Raw genomic sequence first — 17,372 nt, forward strand, 5'->3', positions numbered from 1 at the left:
GCAAATGTATAGTTCCCTGCATCAACTACTGCTTATTCTTATATGTATATATATATATTCTTATATAGGGACATGATTGTCATCCCTCACTCCCCCTCTCTTGGTAGGGAACCCCATAACCTGACTGCCCTTACAGTAAGGAACCCCTTCCTATGCTGATGGTGAGATCCCCTTTCCTCCCCACCCCCAATGTATCACTCATTCCCCCTCTCTGGGTAGGGAACCCCATAACCTGACTGCCCTTACAGTAAGGAACCCCTTCCTATGCTGATGGTGAGATCCCCTTTCCTCCCCACCCCCAATGTATCACTCATTCCCCCTCTCTGGGTAGGGAATCCCATAACCTGACTGCCCTTACAGTAAGGAACCCCTTCCTATGCTGATGGTGAGATCTCCTTTCCTCCCCCCCCCCCAATGTATCACTCATTCCCCCTCTCTTGGTAGGGAATCCCATAACTTGACTGCGCTTACAGTAAGGAACCCCTTCCTATGCTGATGGTGAGATCTCCTTTCCCCCCCCCCCCCCCCCCCCCCCCGGTTGGCTGGATTAGTGTGGCCTGTGCAGCCTGCAAGTCAGGGATTCAGAATGTGTCAGTGTTGCCCCGAGGGGCATGTTCTAGGCATGGACCGTACCTTTGTGGGGCAATTGGAAAGGCCCATATAACGGTGTGTAACACATGATACAGGTTTCCTGCTACCGCACTGCATGCTGGGAGATAAACATGTCTGACCATTTGAGATTCAGTATCATTTCTCTTTATACACAGTATTTTTCACCAATGAATTTGCACAGAAAATGATATTTTGTATGGGACTGCTGAATACACTGTACCATTAACAAACAAACTTGGCTCCTCTGCGTGTTGTGACTTCAGCAGAGCGGTTGTTGCCCAGTCTGCCCCCTCACATGCTGCTTTGTAGGTATGGAGCTGAGGCAGCACTCCTCTGGGGAGGGGTTAATGTGAGTGACAGCCAGGCCCTTACTGAGACACAAGTAGTAGGTATGGAGCTGAGGCAGCGCTCCTCTGGGGAGGGGTTAATGTGAGTGACAGCCAGGCCCTTACTGAGACACAAGTAGTAGGTATAGGGCTGAGGCAGCGCTCCTCTGGGGAGGGGTTAATGTGAGTGACAGGCAGGCCCTTACTGAGACACAAGTAGTAGGTATGGAGCTGAGGCAGCGCTACTCTGGGGAGGGGTTAATGTGAGTGACAGCCAGGCCCTTACTGAGACACAAGTAATAGGTATGGAGCTGAGGCAGTGCTCCTCTGGGGAGGGGTTAATGTGAGTGACGGCCAGGCCCTTACTGAGACACAAGTAGTAGGTATGGAGCTGAGGCAGCGCTCCTCTGGGGAGGGGTTAATGTGAGTGACAGCCAGGCCCTTACTGAGACACAAGTAGTAGGTATGGAGCTGAGGCAGCGCTCCTCTGGGGAGGGGTTAATGTGAGTGACAGCCAGGCCCTTACTGAGACACAAGTAGTAGGTATAGGGCTGAGGCAGCGCTCCTCTGGGGAGGGGTTAATGTGAGTGACAGCCAGGCCCTTACTGAGACACAAGTAGTAGGTATGGGGCTGAGGCAGTGCTCCTCTGGGGAGGGGTTAATGTGAGTGACAGCCAGGCCCTTACTGAGACACAAGTAGTAGGTATAGGGCTGAGGCAGCGCTCCTCTGGGGAGGGGTTAATGTGAGTGACAGCCAGGCCCTTACTGAGACACAAGTAGTAGGTATGGAGCTGAGGCAGTGCTCCCACCTAAGTTTGCCCATAGCCTGTACAGAGAGATACCATAAAAAAATATGGCACACAGGGATTCCCCTGTACTAAGCACAATTCAGCAGGAACAGCCCCCTAAGTTTGCTCATAGCCTGTACAGAGAGATACCATAAAAAAATATGGCACACAGGGATTCCCCTGTAATAAGCACAATTCAGCAGGAACAGCCCCCTAAGTTTGCCCATAGCCTGTACAGAGAGATACCATAAAACTATGGCACATAGGGATTCCCCTGTACTAAGCACAATTCAGCAGGAACAGCCCCCTAAGTTTGCCCATAGCCTGTACAGAGAGATACCATAAAACTATGGCACATAGGGATTCCCCTGTACCAAGCACAATTCAGCAGGAACAGCCCCCTAAGTTTGCCCATAGCCTGTACAGAGAGATACCATAAAACTATGGCACATAGGGATTCCCCTGTACTAAGCACAATTCAGCAGGAACAGCCCCCTAAGTTTGCCCATAGCCTGTACAGAGAGATCCCAATCAAACTATGGCACATAGGGATTCCCCTGTACTAAGCACAATTCAGCAGGAACAGCCCCCTAAGTTTGCCCATAGCCTGTACAGAGAGATCCCATAAACTTATGGCACAATAGGAATACCCCTGTACTAAGCACAATTCAGCAGGAACAGCCCCCTAAGTTTGCCCATAGCCTGTACAGAGATACATAAAACTATGGCACATAGGGATTCCCCGTACTAAGCACAATTCAGCAGGAACCAAGCCCCCCTAGTTTGCCCATAGCCTGTACAGAGAGATCCCATAAAACTATGGCACATAGGGATTCCCTGTACTAAGCACAATTCAGCAGGAACAGCCCCCTAAGTTTGCCCATAGCCTGTACAGAGATACCATAAAACTATGGCACATAGGGATTCCCCTGTACTAAGCACAATTCAGCAGGAACAGCCCCTAAGTTTGCCCATAGCGTACAGAGAGATCCAAATAAACTATGGCACATAGGGATTCCCCCTTAACAAGCACAATTCAGCAGGAACAGCCCCCTAAGTTTGCCCATAGCCTGTACAGAGAGATCCCATAAAACTATGGCACATAGGGATTCCCCTGTACTAAGCACAATTCAGCAGGAACAGCCCCCTAAGTTTGCCCATAGCCTGTACAGAGAGATCCCATAAAACTATGGCACATAGGGATTCCCCTGTACTAAGCACAATTCAGCAGGAACAGCCCCTAAGCTTTGTCATAGCCTGTACAGAGAGATCATAAACTATGGCACATAGGGATTCCCCTGTACTAAGCACAATTCAGCAGGAACAGCCCCCTAAGTTTGCCCATAGCCTGTACAGAAGAATACCATAAAACTATGGCACATAGGGATTCCCCTGTACTAAGCACAATTCAGCAGGAACAGCCCCCTAAGTTTGCCCATAGCTGCTACAGAGAGATACATAAAACTATGCGCAAAGAGGATTCCCCTGTACTAGGCACAATTCAGCAGGAACAGCCCCCTAAGTTTGTCCACATAGCCTGTACAGAGAGATTTACCATAAAACTATGGCACATAGGGATTCCCCTGTACTAAGCACAATTCAGCAGAACAGACCCCCTAAGTTTGCCCATAGCCTGTACAGAGAGATACCATAAAACTATGGCACATAGGGATTCCCCTGTACTAAGCACAATTCAGCAGGAACAGCCCCCTAAGTTTGCCCATAGCCTGTACAGAGAGATACCATAAAACTATGGCACATAGGGATTCCCCTGTACTACACAGCAGGAACAATGTACTACGGGGGCCTGAGGGAGACAAATAACAGGCACTAAGAAGGCCAGCTAGACCACATGACCAATCAGGGACAGCGGAAACCAAGGCAACCCGTAGAGCAGTACATCATGAAGGGTTGTTTGGTCATGTGACCAGAAAGCCGTAATCACCTATAGAGGCAGAACAGTGAGTGTCTCCATGCGGAGAGCCCTTCCCATACGGAAGTCAGTCAGAAGCCGAGGCCAGTGTGGCTTCTCAGCTCATGGGAGCGGGGGGGGGTGGACTTGTATGACGATGTGACCCCCCCCCCCGCCGAACTTCAGACTGAACTATCCCAGTAGGTAGCGCTAGGATCAGCCGAAGCGCATGCGCGGACACGCTGCCCTCTAGCGGGTAATGAAAGCACTACGTAATTTCCCATAAAGCAAGTTGTCTATCTCAGGGAATGCTGGGAATAAGGGCGCTCTCTCTGGTTGAACGTGAGGGGCGGGGCGCTGAGGAGGAGGAGGAGCTTATAGGCGCGGCCTGTGAGAGGAGGGGACCGGGCAGAACAGACAAGACAGGGAGAAGCCTCTGGGCACGCCCCCTTACACACCCAGGCACGGACTGTGGGAGGAGCCGAGGGACTGTTATATTTTCCTGGAGGGAATTTCTGCCGTGAGGGAGCGACGTGATGAGAATGAGGCCCTCAGTGTGGCCCGGGGCCCCTGTCCTGCTCTTCTGCTTGGCTTTCGGTCAGTCTCCTCTCTCTCCGTCTGTCTCTCTCTCCGTCTGTCTCTCTCTCCGTCTGTCTCTCTCTCCGTCTGTCTCTCTCTCTCCGTCTCTTCACATTAAACCAAATGAGCTTATCGGCAGGGCTTAGTAACAGGCAGAGCCTGGACTTTCCTACTATCCCCTTACTGACCCCCTAACCCCGCCCCTTATACCCCTATCCCCTTACTGACCCCCTAACCCCGCCCCTTATACCCCTATCCCTTACTGACCCCCTAACCCCGCCCCTTATACCCCTATCCCCTTACTGACCCCCTAACCCCGCCCCTTATACCCCTATCCCTTACTGACCCCCTAACCCCGCCCTTATACCCCTATCCCCTTACTGACCCCCTAACCCCGCCCCTTATACCCCTATCCCTTACTGACCCCCCTAACCCCGCCCCTTATAACCCCTATCCCCTTACTGACCCCCTAACCCCCGCCCCTTATACCCCCTATCCCCTTACTGACCCCCTAAACCCGCCCCCTTATACCCCTACCCCCATATACTGACCCCTAACCACGCCCCTTATACCCCCTATCCCCATATACTGACCCAACCCCGCCCTTATACCCCTATCCCTTACTGACCCCTACCCCCGCCCTTATACCCCCAATCCCTACTGACCCCCTAACCCCCGCCCCTTATACCCCTATCCCCATTACTGACCCCTAACCCGCCCCTTATACCCCTATCCCCTTACTGACCCCCTAACCCCACCCCTTATAACCCCTATCCCCTTACTGACCCCCTAACCCCGCCCCTTATACCCCTATCCCTTACTGACCCCCTAAACCCCGCCCCTTATACCCCTATCCCTTACTGACCCCCTAACCCCGCCCCTTATACCCTATCCCCATATACTGACCCCCTAACCCCGCCCCTTATACCCCTATCCCCTATACTGACCCCTAACCCCCCCCTTAACCCCTATCCCCTACTGACCCCTAACCCCCCTTATACCCCTATCCCCATATACTGACCCCCTAAACCCCGCCCCTTATACCCCTATCCCCTTACTGACCCCCTATCCCGCCCCTTATACCCTATCCGCATATACTGACCCCCTAACCCCGCCCCTTATACCCCTATCCCCATATACTGACCCCTAACCCCCGCCCCTTATTACCCCTATCCCCATATACTGACCCCTAACCCCGCCTTATACCCCTCTATCCCCATTATTTACTGACCCCCTAACCCCGCCCCTTATACCCCTATCCCCATATACTGATTCCCTAACCCGCCCCTTAACCCCCCTCCCTATCCCCATACTGACCTCCCTAACCCACCCATTTTACCCCTATCTCCATATACTGACCCCCTCCTAACCCTGCCCTTAACCCCCTATCCCCATATTACTGACCCCCCTGAACCCCACCCATTATATCCCGCTAACCCCACCCATTATACCCCTATCCTCATACTCCCTAACCCCACCCCTTAACCCCCCAGTCCATATCCCCATATACTGACCCCCTAACCCCACCCCCTACCTCCCTGGCAGTACTAATGTCTGAGTGAAGTCTGGGAGTGGGGCCTCAGTGCTGAGTATTTGGGTCTGTGGGAGTGGGGCCGCCTCAGTGCTGAGTATTTGGGTGTGTGCGGAGTGGGGGCCCCTCAGTGCTGAGTATTTGGTGGTGTGGGAGTGGGCCCTCAGTGCTGAGTATTTGGGTGTGTGGGAGTGGGGGCCCTCAGTGCTGAGTATTTGGGAAAATGTGTGGAGTGGGGCCCCTCAGTGCTGAGTATTTGGGTGTGTGGGAGTGGGGACCCCCTCAGTGCTGAGTATTTGGGTGTGTGGGAGTGGGTGCCCCTCAGTGCTGAGTATTTGGGTGTCTGGGAGTGGGGGGCCCCTCAGTGCTGAGTATTTGGGTGTGTGGGAGTGGGGGACCCCCTCAGTGCTGAGTATTTGGGTGTGTGGGAGTGGGCGGCCCCTCAGTGCTGAGTATTTGGGTGTGTGGAGTGGGGGCCCTCAGTGCTGAGTACTCTTGGTGTGTGCGGGAGTGGGGGCCCCTCAGTGCTGAGTATTTGGGTGTGTGGGAGGCGGGCGGCCCTCAGTGCTGAGTATTTGGGTGTGTGGGAGTGGGCCCTCAGTGCTGAGTATTTGGGTCTGTGGGAGTGGGGGCCCCTTGAGTATTTGGGTGTGTGGGAGTGGGGGCCCTCAGTGCTGAGTATTTGGGTGTGTGGGAGTGGGGGGCCCCTCAGTGCTGAGTATTTGGGTGTGTGGGGAGTGGGGGCCCCTCAGTGCTGAGTAATTTGGGTGTGTGGGAGTGGGGGGCCCTCAGTGCTGAAGTATTTGGGTGTGGTGCAGGCAGTGGGGGGCCCCTCAGTGCTGAGTATTTGGGTGTGTGGGAGTGGGGGCCCCTCAGTGCTGAGTATTTGGGTGTGTGGGAGTGGGGGCCCCTCAGTGCTGAGTATTTGGGTGTTGGGAGTGGGGCCCCTCAGTGCTGAGTATTTGGGTGTGTGGGAGTGGGGGCCCCTCAGTGCTGAGTATTTGGGTGTGTGGGAGTGGGGGCTCCCTCAGTGCTGAGTATTTGGGTGTGTGGGAGGGGGGCGCCCCTCAGTGCTGAGTATTTGGGAGTGTGTGGGAGTGGGGGGCCCCTCAGTGCTGAGTATTTGGGTGTGTGGGAGTGGGGGCCCCTCAGTGCTGAGTATTTGGGTGTGTGGGAGTGGGGGCCCCTCAGTGCTGAGTATTTGGGGTTCTGTAGCCTGTGCAGGTATGGGGCCAGTCTGTATTCCCTCCCCAGTGATTGGTAGATAGTAAGCTTCTGGGCGTGGGCTATCTCATCTCTCCAATCACAGACCGGTTGCTCTTTAGATTGGTTTATTGTCTGTATTACTTGCCCTTTAGTCAGTGGGGGGGTGCTGGTGAGTTGTTTGCCCAGCTAGGCATTATGGGTAATGGGGGTGCTGTTGTGCAGGGACCTCCCCTCGGTGCCATGTAGTGTTGGTTCTGTTCATTGATGTTATAGAGAGTGTCTGACCCGTTGGACCTGCTGGAACCAGAACCACTCGCTTCCCTTCCCGCTCCCATTGGGAAGTGTAGGGTCTGTCTGCCCTCCTGCCCCACTCAGGAACAGGCCTGGGGGCCACACTGACAGCCCAGTAGTCTCTGTAATGGATGTGGCTCTTGGGGGGCGGTGCCAGATGTTGATCTGTGGGGCGGAGATTTGGCATGAACCCTTTTCTTTGGGTGAGGATTGGCTTGTTCCTATTGGGCAGTTTGCGCAGGGTGGTGCCCACACAGACCCCCCACTTTTATAGATGGGGGTCCTGGGGCCCTTGTTCCGTACATGGGGGAGTGGCCAGCACTTGGGGGCGGGGCTAGTGATGCTGAATTATATCTCTCTCTCTGCCCCACAGGAGGGGCTCGGGAGGTGCAGGTCCCCGGGGGCCCGCTATACAGAGTGGAGGGGACGGCCGTGTCCATCCCGTGTAACGTGAGTGGGTACGAGGGCCCCTCCCTGCAGAACTTCGAGTGGTTCATGTACCGGCCGGCGGCCCCCGACCATTCCATCGCCATCGCCAGCACCAAGGAGAGCAAGTTTGCGTATGCGGTGTATGCGGCGCGGGTGCAGAGCGGCGACATCTACATCCACCGAGTGGGCGGGGACAGGGCGGAGCTTCGTATCAAGCGCCTGCGGGAGGAGGATGCCGGGGTGTATGAGTGCTACACGCCCACCACCGACGCCCAGTACCTGGGCTCCTACAGCGCCAAAGTACTGCTCCGAGGTACCGCCCCCACTCACACTGCCACTCACACTGTCACTCACTCGCACTGTCACTCACACTGAGTGCTACACGCCCACCACCGACGCCCAGTACCTGGGCTCCTACAGCGCCAAAGTACTGCTCCGAGGTACCGCCCCCACTCACACTGTCACTCACACTCACACTGTCACTCACTCGCACTGTCACTCACACTGAGTGCTACACGCCCACCACCGACGCCCAGTACCTGGGCTCCTACAGCACCAAAGTACTGCTCCGAGGTACCGCCCCCACTCACACTGTCACTCACACTCACTCACACTGTCACTCACACTCACACTGTCACTCACTCACACTGTCACTCACTCGCACTGTCACTCACACTGAGTGCTACACGCCCACCACCGACGCCCAGTACCTGGGCTCCTACAGCGCCAAAGTACTGCTCCGAGGTACTGCCCCCACTCACACTGTCACTCACACTCACCTCATACTTGGGGCCCCTGTGCTCACAGATACACTCACAGATACACTCCCACTCACCATGATCCTTGGGGAAAGTGAATTTGGCTCTAACTGCTGTCTCTCTCTGTCTGTCTCTCTCTCTCTGTCTGTCCCTCTCTCTGTCCCAGTGCTCCCAGACTCGCTGCAGGTTTCAGGCAGATCTGCCCCCCGGGGGCGCTTGGTACCTGCCCCCCCGTTGCAGTTGACGCTGAGCGAGGGAAGTGATTTGCACGTAGACTGCACAGCGCTCAGTGACTCCCCGCAGCACTCTCACCTGTCTGTCTCTTTCGGGCTGACGCGGCCGGGGGCCCCCGTGGGACGCCACACCTTGCAGGACATTGTCTCCGTACAGAGGGATTTCAGTGTAGAACCGGCCCAATCGGATCCTTACTCCCGGCGCCACCAGATGGGGGAGCTGCGAGTAGAGAAATCCGACAGCGGAACCTTCAAACTGGTGCTGTCTCGGGCCCAACCCCAGGACTCCGGTACCTACCATTGTACGGCGGCCCAGTGGCTCCAGGACCCCGACGGGACGTGGCAGAGGGTCGCAGAGAAACGATCCATCTTGGCCGAAGTCACCATCCAGACTATTGGTGGGTATGGGGGCGGGGCAGGTGGGTAGTGGGGGCGGGTAGGTAATGAACCCTAGGGGTAGGTGTTGGGGATGGGGGGGTTAGTGGGCACAGGGGTAGGTGGATAATGGACCCTAGGGGTAGGTGTTTGGGATGGGGGGTATGTGGGCACAGGGGTAGGTGGGTAATGGACCCTAGGGGTAGGTGTTGGGATGGGGGGTTAGTGGGCACAGGGGTAGGTGGATAATGGACCCTCAGGGGTAGGTGTTGGGGATGGGGGGGTTAGTGGGCACAGGGTAGGTGGGTAATGGACCCTAGCGGGGTAGGTGTTGGGGATGGGGGGTTAGTGGGCACAGGGGTAGGTGGGTAATGGACCCTAGGGGTAGGTGTTGGGATGGGGGGTTAGTGGGCACAGGGGTAGGTGGGTAATGGACCCTAGGGTAGGTGTTGGGGATGGGGGGTTAGTGGGCACAGGGGTAGCTGGGTAATGGACCCTAGGGGTAGGTGTTGGGGATGGGGGGTTAGTGGGCACAGGGGTAGGTGGGTAATGGACCCTAGGGGTAGGTGTTGGGGATGGGGGGTTAGTGGGCACAGGGGTAGGTGGGTAATGGACCCTAGGGGTAGGTGTTGGGGATGGGGGGGTTAGTGGGCACAGGGGTAGGTGGGTAATGGACCCTAGGGGTAGGTGTTGGGGATGGGGGGTTAGTGGGCACAAGGGTAGGTGGGTAATGGACCCTAGGGGTAGGTGTTGGGGATGGTGGGGTTAGTGAGGGCACAGGGGTAGGTGGGTAATGGACCCCTAGGGGTAGGTGTTGGGGATGGGGGGTTAGTGGGCACAGGGGTAGGTGGGTAATGGACCCTAGGGGTAGGTGTTGGGGATGGGGGGGGGTTAGTGGGCACAGGGGTAGGTGGGTAATGGACCCTAGGGGTAGGTGATGGGGATGGGGGGTTAGTGGGCACAGGGGTAGGTGGGTAATGGACCCTAGGGGTAGGTGTTGGGGATGGGGGTTAGTGGGCACAGGGGTAGGTGGTAATGGACCCTAGGGGTAGGTGTTGGGGATGGGGGGTTAGTGGGCACAGGGGTAGGTGGGTAATGGACCCTAAGGGGTAGGTGTTGGGGATGGGGGGGTTAGTGGGCAACAGGGGTAGGTGGGTAATGGACCCTAGGGGTAGGTGTTGGGGATGGGGGGGGTTAGTGGGCACAGGGGTAGGTGGGTAATGGACAGGTTTGGGAGGTGCTGGTGGGTAGTGGGCGGATATGGGTAATAGGTCGGGTAGGTAGGTAGGCAGGTAGTGGTGCTCGGTGCTTACTGATTGGTGGCTGTAGATGAAAGCCCATTGGTGGGTAGGTTTTCCCCCAAGTGCTGCAGCTGAGTGGTACCTGCCCCTATTCCCCCATTGTGGGCTCGGGGGGGGATATGTTAGTGGCCCAGTCCCACAGCTCCAGAACTTACCCTTTAACCCCACTGCTGTGCTACCCGCTACCCCCGGGCCCCTTTGGTTCCTGTACCCCCTTACTGCCCAATACAGGCCCCTTTATGCCCCATGGGGGGGACAGTAACTGAGTATTATCCAATCCCGGCCTCTCGTTCCCTTTAGAGTCTCAGCTGAAAGTGTCGTCGGGACCCCGAGAGCTGACAATCAATTCTGGGGAGGTGCTGGAGATGTGGTGCAACGTGTCCCTGGCGGTGGTGCCGCCCCCGGACGTGGGCTTTGCAGCAGAGTGGTACAGGAAAGCCACGGAGGATGCCCCCGAGCAGCTGGTAGCCCGGCTGAGCCAGGATGGCTTTGTGACTATGGGGGGGCGCTACAGTGGGGGCGAGGGGGGTGCCCGCCATATCTCCCTAGAGAAGATGCCCCCCTTACCCGGTACTTACCGGCTCCGTATCCATTCGGCCCAGCCTGGGGATGTGGGCTTGTACAGTTGCCGTGCCAACGCCTTGGTGACCTACCCGGGGGCCAGAGTGGAAGAGGTGGCGCAGAGAGTTGCCCCCAGTGTGGGTGTGGCTATGAGGACACAAGGTAAGTGGCCCCTAATAGTTTCAGAGTTACTGTGAAAAGAATTGGCAAAACCACTCCCTGGTTGCTAAGGTAACTTGGACCCTAGCAACCAAATAGCTGCTGAAACTCCAAACTGCAGAGCTGCTAAACTAAAAAACTACAAATAATAAAAAATGAAGACCAATTGCAAATTGTCTCGGACTATCGCTCTACATGATACTAAGAGCTAACTGGGCGCCTACAGCTATTGGTTGAATAAACTGATATATATTTAGTAATGTGAGTAATACTTTGCCTTTAGCAGGCTATGGCTGTATATTTGTGGCCACTAGGGGGCAGTGTGTCTCATACAAATCCCCTATACCCTGCAGATGTTGCCCTGGATGCCCACACACTACTGCAGTCTTCGACGCTGCACCGCGGGGACACGGCCATCTTGCTCTGCAATGTTACCGTGGAGACGCCGCAGCCAGTTCGTATTGCGATTAGCTGGTGGGCGGAGCTTCCCGGGGAGGATCCAGAAGAGACGGCGGGGCGGTTAGTGGCCTCGCTGAGCCGGGAAGGCGTGTCGGAGACGGGCTTTCGGCTGTTTGGGGAGGAGCTAGTTACAGACAAGGCGGGGCCTCAGTGCTACAGGCTGCGCATGTATAATATCCAGCCGGAGGATGAAGGGAAATATTACTGCGCCGCCACCGCCTGGGTCCAGTACCCCGACCTGAGCTGGTACAATGCGGCCACGGCGCGGTCCAACTCCGTCACGCTCTATCCCTACGCGCGGGGTAAGTACCGCTTGTGCCCCACCAGGGGGTGCCCCGTTATTCTGCCCCTCCTCATGTTTATCTCTCTCTCTTGCAGCCAAGGACTTGCTGCTCATCCCAATGGTAGCCGGAGTGGCTAGTGCCCTGTTTGTGGGCATCTTCATCCTCGCCACCGTGACCTGCTGCTACATGAAGCACCTCCGGATCCGCAAGAGGTGAACTGGGCCGAGTGGCAGAACCCCCCATTCCCACCAATGAGAAGCCACTGACTGGCAGAACTTGTAATGTGCCCCCCCCTGGGCCATTCCTAGGGCACCCTGCCATATACCCCCCCCCGACTGCCCGACCTGGGCCATTCCTAGGGCACCCCTGCCCATATACCCCCCCCGACTGCCCAACCTGGGCCATTCCTAGGGCACCCTGCCATACCCCCCCCGACTGCCCAAACCTGGGCCATTCCTAGGGCACCCTGCCATAGCCCCCCCGACTGCCCAACCTTGGGCCCAATTCCTAGGGCACCCTGCCATACCCCCCCGACTGCCCAACCTGGGCCATTCCTAGGGCACCCTGCCATACCCCCCCGATCTGCCCGAACCTGGGCCATTCCTAGGGCACCCTGCCAATACCCCCCCGACTGCCCGACCTGGGCCATTCCTAGGGCACCCTGCCATACCCCCCGACTGCCCAACCTGGCCATTCCTAGGGCACCCTGCCATATCCCCCCGACTGCCCAACCTGGGCCATTTCTAGGGCACCCTGCCCATTACCCCCCCGACTGCCCACCTGGGCATTTCCTAGGGCACCCTGCCATATACCCCCCCGACTGCCCAACCTGGGCCATTCCTAGGGCCCCTGCCATAATACCCCCCCCGACTGCCCAACCTGGGCCATTCCTAGGGCACCCTGCCATATACCCCCCCGACTGCCAACCTGGGCCATTCCTAGGGCACCCTGCCATATACCCCCCCCCCGACTGCCCAACTGGCCATTCCTAGGGCACCCTGCCATATACCCCCCCGACTGCCCAACTGGGCCATTCCTAGGGCACCCTGCCATATACCCCCCCGACTGCCCAACCTGGGCCATTCCTAGGGCACCCTGCCATATACCCCCCCGACTGCCCAACCTGGGCCATTCCTAGGGCGCACCCTGCCATATACCCCCCGACTGCCCAACCTGGGCCATTCCTAGGGCACCTGCCATATACCCCCTGACTGCCCAACCTGGGCCATTCCTAGGGCACACTTGCCATATACCCCCCGACTGCCCAACCAGGCCATTCCTAGGGCACCCTGCCATACTGCCCAACCCTGCCATCATACCCCCTCCCACTGCCCAACCCGTGCCATTCGTAGGGCACCCTGCCATATACCCCCTCCCCACTGCCCAACCCGTGCCATTCCTAGGGCACCCTGCCATATACCCCCCCCCCCCCGACTGCCCAACCTGGGCCATTCCTAGGGCACCCTGCCATATACCCCCCCCACTGCCCAACCTGGGCCATTCCTAGGACACTCTAGAAGCGGCCTCCACTCCCCTGTACAGAGAAAGTCTAGGCGCGGCCTCCACTCCCCTGTACAGAGAAAGTCTAGGCGCGGCCTCCACTCCCCTGTACAGAGAAAGTCTAGGCGCGGCCTCCACTCCCCTGCTCAAAGCAAGTCTAGGCGCGGCCTCCACTCCCCTGCTCAGAGCAAGTCTAGGCGCGGCCTCCACTCCCCTGCTCAGAGCAAGTCTAGGCGCGGCCTCCACTCCCCTGCTCAGAGCAAGTCTAGGCGCGGCCTCCACTCCCCTGCTCAGAGCAAGTCTAGGCGCGGCCTCCACTCCCCTGCTCAGAGCAAGTCTAGGCGCGGCCTCCACTCCCCTGTATGATAGCCCTTGGCACGTGACCCAAGTCCGTGGGGGCCTCCATGCCACTATTTTTGTACGTTTCACAAGGGATTTTGTGGACTCTGATAATAAATGTGAATTTTTAAATGAAGGAAAGTCCGTGGGCTCTGGAAGAACCTTAAGACCCGTGGAAGGGTAAGGTCCAGGCTGCGGTTCTGCACATAGCGGCTTGTACGTCTGGTTGGGGCTTTACTTGAAGCACAATGGGTATATGTGTGGCACCGTCTGTGCCAGTGGGCCCTCTGCCAACCTTCCTACAGTGGCACCAGTTTTGCACTTTTGTTCTCCCTAAGGGCCCTATTTTGCCTGGTGTTGGGGTTCCCCAACCCTTTCATGGTACTTGTATCTCTCATATAGTTGGCTGAGCCTGAGGTGCCCCAGATTGTAACCTGTGTGGGCCCCTGCCCCAACCCTTTAATGGTACTTGTATCTCTCATATAGTTGGCTGAGCCTGAGGCGCCCCAGATTGTAACCTGTGTGGGCCCCTGCCCCAACCCTTTAATGGTACTTGTATCTCTCATATAGTTGGCTGAGCCTGAGGCGCCCCAGATTGTAACCTGTATGGGCCCCTGGGGGTGTTGGGGTTCCCCCACCCTTTCATGGTACTTGTATCTCTCATATAGTTGGCTAAGCCTGAGGCGCCCCAGATTGTAACCTGTATGGGCCCCTGCCCCAACCCTTTAATGGTACTTGTATCTCTCATATAGTTGGCTAAGCCTGAGGCGCCCCAGATTGTAACCTGTATGGGCCCCTGCCCCAACCCTTTAATGGTACTTGTATCTCTCATATAGTTGGCTAAGCCTGAGGCGCCCCAGATTGTAACCTGTATGGGCCCCTGGGGGTGTTGGGGTTCCCCCACCCTTTCATGGTACTTGTATCTCTCATATAGTTGGCTAAGCCTGAGGCGCCCCAGATTGTAACCTGTATGGGCCCCTGCCCCAACCCTTTAATGGTACTTGTATCTCTCATATAGTTGGCTGTGCCTGAGGCGCCCCAGATTGTAACCTGTATGGGCCCCTGCCCCAACCCTTTAATGGTACTTGTATCTCTCATATAGTTGGCTAAGCCTGAGGCGCCCCAGATTGTAACCTGTATGGGCCCCTGCCCCAACCCTTTAATGGTACTTGTATCTCTCATATAGTTGGCTAAGCCTGAGGCGCCCCAGATTGTAACCTGTATGGGCCCCTGCCCCAACCCTTTAATGGTACTTGTATCTCTCATATAGTTGGCTAAGCCTGAGGCGCCCCAGATTGTAACCTGTATGGGCCCCTGGGGGTGTTGGGGTTCCCCCACCCTTTCATGGTACTTGTATCTCTCATATAGTTGGCTAAGCCTGAGGCGCCCCAGATTGTAACCTGTATGGGCCCCTGGGGGTGTTGGGGTTCCCCAACCCTTTCATGGTACTTGCTGTATCCCCGCCCCCCCAGGGTTCTTCCCGCCCTCTCTCGGTACTGGGTGTGTCCATCTCCCTCCGGTTCCCCAACCTGCTGAGCCCCTCCATATTATTTCCATGGTTCCTCATTACATGTAGGGGGAGATCTGGGTGCGAGTAGTGGAGATATGGACTGGAACCTCAGCCGAGGGGGACAGGGTACATACAGTTGCTATGGGGTCGGTTGGGTTACTGGGTAGTGGAGATAAGGACTGGAACCTCAGCAGAGGGGGACAGGACACATACAGTTGCTATGGGGTCGGTTGGGTTACTGGGTAGTGGAGATAAGGACTGGAACCTCAGCAGAGGGGGACAGGACACATACAGTTGCTATGGGGTCGGTTGGGTTACAGGGTAGTGGAGATAAGGACTGGAACCTCAGCCGAGGGGGACAGGGCACATACAGTTGCTATGGGGTCGGTTTGGTTACTGGAAACCACATGTTTATTTATTGAGATTTGTTAGGTTAATTGTAATTTTATTGGTTTTCCTTCTAATGTAGAAATGCTGGTGTGGGTTATGTTTTGTCTGATTTCTCCCTGTTCTGCCCCAACTGCCCCAGTGCTGATCCTTTTATAATGGACTCACTATATTCTGGGTCACACTGGTGTTGCCCCGCCCCTGAGGAACCAAGCAGGGGCTGTGGAACCAGAGCACTTAGAACCATCACCCTTACAGCGCCCCCACCAGGGATGTGGGGCAATTGTGTGTGGCCCCGAGATGCTGTGGAATCTTTATATGTTATGGACTAAAGCACCGGGCTCGTGTACATTCCATATTGCTGGGGGTACAGAGACTATGTGCCCCCCCTCTGTAAATGTGACTGCTGATCTCTGTGCCATGGAATAAATCTCTAATGTCTGTCTAATGTCTCGTATCTCTGCCCCCCGATATATGGAGGGATGGGCGGGGTTAAAGAAAGGGTTATATGGAGGGATGGGCGGGGTTAAAGAAAGGGTTATATGGAGGGATGGGCGGGGTTAAAGAAAGGGTTATATGGAGGGATGGGCGGGGTTAAAGAAAGGGTTATATGGAGGTATGCGGAGTTAAAGAAAGGGTTATGTGGAGGGATAGGCGGAGTTAAAGAAAGGGTTATGTGGAGGGATGGGCGGAGTTAAAGAAAGGGTTATGTGGAGGGATGGGCGGAGTTAAAGAAAGGGTTATGTGGAGGGATAGGCGGAGTTAAAGAAAGGGTTATATGGAGGGATGGGCGGAGTTAAAGAAAGGGTTATGTGGAGGGATGGGCGGAGTTAAAGAAAGGGTTATGTGGAGGGATGGGCGGGGATAAAGGAAGGTTTATGTGGAGGGATGGGTGGAGTTAAAGAAAGGGTTATATGGAGGGATGGGCAGAGTTAAAGAAAGGGTTATATGGAGGGATGGGCGGAGTTAAAGAAAGGGTTATGTGGAGGGATGGGCGGAGTTAAAGAAAGGGTTATGTGGAGGGATGGGCGGGGATAAAGGAAGGTTTATGTGGAGGGATGGGTGGAGTTAAAGAAAGGGTTATATGGAGGGATGGGCGGAGTTAAAGAAAGGGTTATATGGAGGGATGGGCAGAGTTAAAGAAAGGGTTATATGGAGGGATGGGCAGGGATAAAGGAAGGTTTATGTGGAGGGATGGGCGGGGTTAAAGAAAGGGTTACATGGAGGTATGGGCGGGGTTAAAGAAAGGGTTATATGGAGAGATGGGCGGGGTTATTTGTAGGGATAGGATGATTTAGAAGGAGGGTGAAATGGAAAGAGGGGAGGAATTGGAGGAAGGGTTAAATGGAGCAGTAGGAGGAACTATGGGAAGGTTATATGAACCCATTTGCCCTGGGGGTGGGTAAATGCTACAGTGCTTGGATCTATATCCCACCCTAATGCCCCCAGGAGCAATGAGAGGTAACAAGGCACAGGCAGCGAAGAAACGAAACTACAGCAATTGGCTTGTCAGCGCTCACAAGATGGCGGCACTTTCCCCGCAGGCTCCTCGTAGCTGCACCCCTGGGGGCTACAGATGGCTGCCCTTCTACTGACATCCAGGGGGCTAAAGGGACCTCTCACTCCTGAGAGCCAATCTCCAAGCGCCCTGGAACATGTATATTCCCATGACCTGCAGCCACAGATCCTCACTGGCCACTCAGTAGACCAACTTTGGCAATGAGACCTACCAAGTCATACTACAGAAGACTGGGATGAGTATGTGCTACAAGCTTACTATCTAATTGTGACCCAAGTAGCCTCGATCCCACCACCCTTCTCCCAGGCATATC

General features: G+C 55.9%; 1 protein-coding gene across 1 annotated transcript; it reads left to right on the plus strand.

Moving 5' to 3' along the window:
* Positions 1-4,105: 4,105 nt before the first annotated feature.
* On the plus strand, positions 4,106-15,988 carry LOC100145751 (hypothetical protein; the record flags this gene model as incomplete). Its single annotated transcript, NM_001127122.1, is given in 10 exon segments — positions 4,106-4,235; positions 7,619-7,987; positions 8,599-9,063; positions 10,642-11,064; positions 11,415-11,822; positions 11,899-12,383; positions 13,129-13,521; positions 13,522-14,060; positions 14,145-14,592; positions 14,929-15,988. Coding segments are annotated over 6 exon segments (1,848 nt in total).
* Between the last annotated feature and the right edge of the window lie 1,384 nt (positions 15,989-17,372).

Source organism: Xenopus tropicalis, chromosome 8, assembly GCF_000004195.4.
Source record: "Xenopus tropicalis strain Nigerian chromosome 8, UCB_Xtro_10.0, whole genome shotgun sequence".
Taxonomy (NCBI): domain Eukaryota; kingdom Metazoa; phylum Chordata; class Amphibia; order Anura; family Pipidae; genus Xenopus; species Xenopus tropicalis.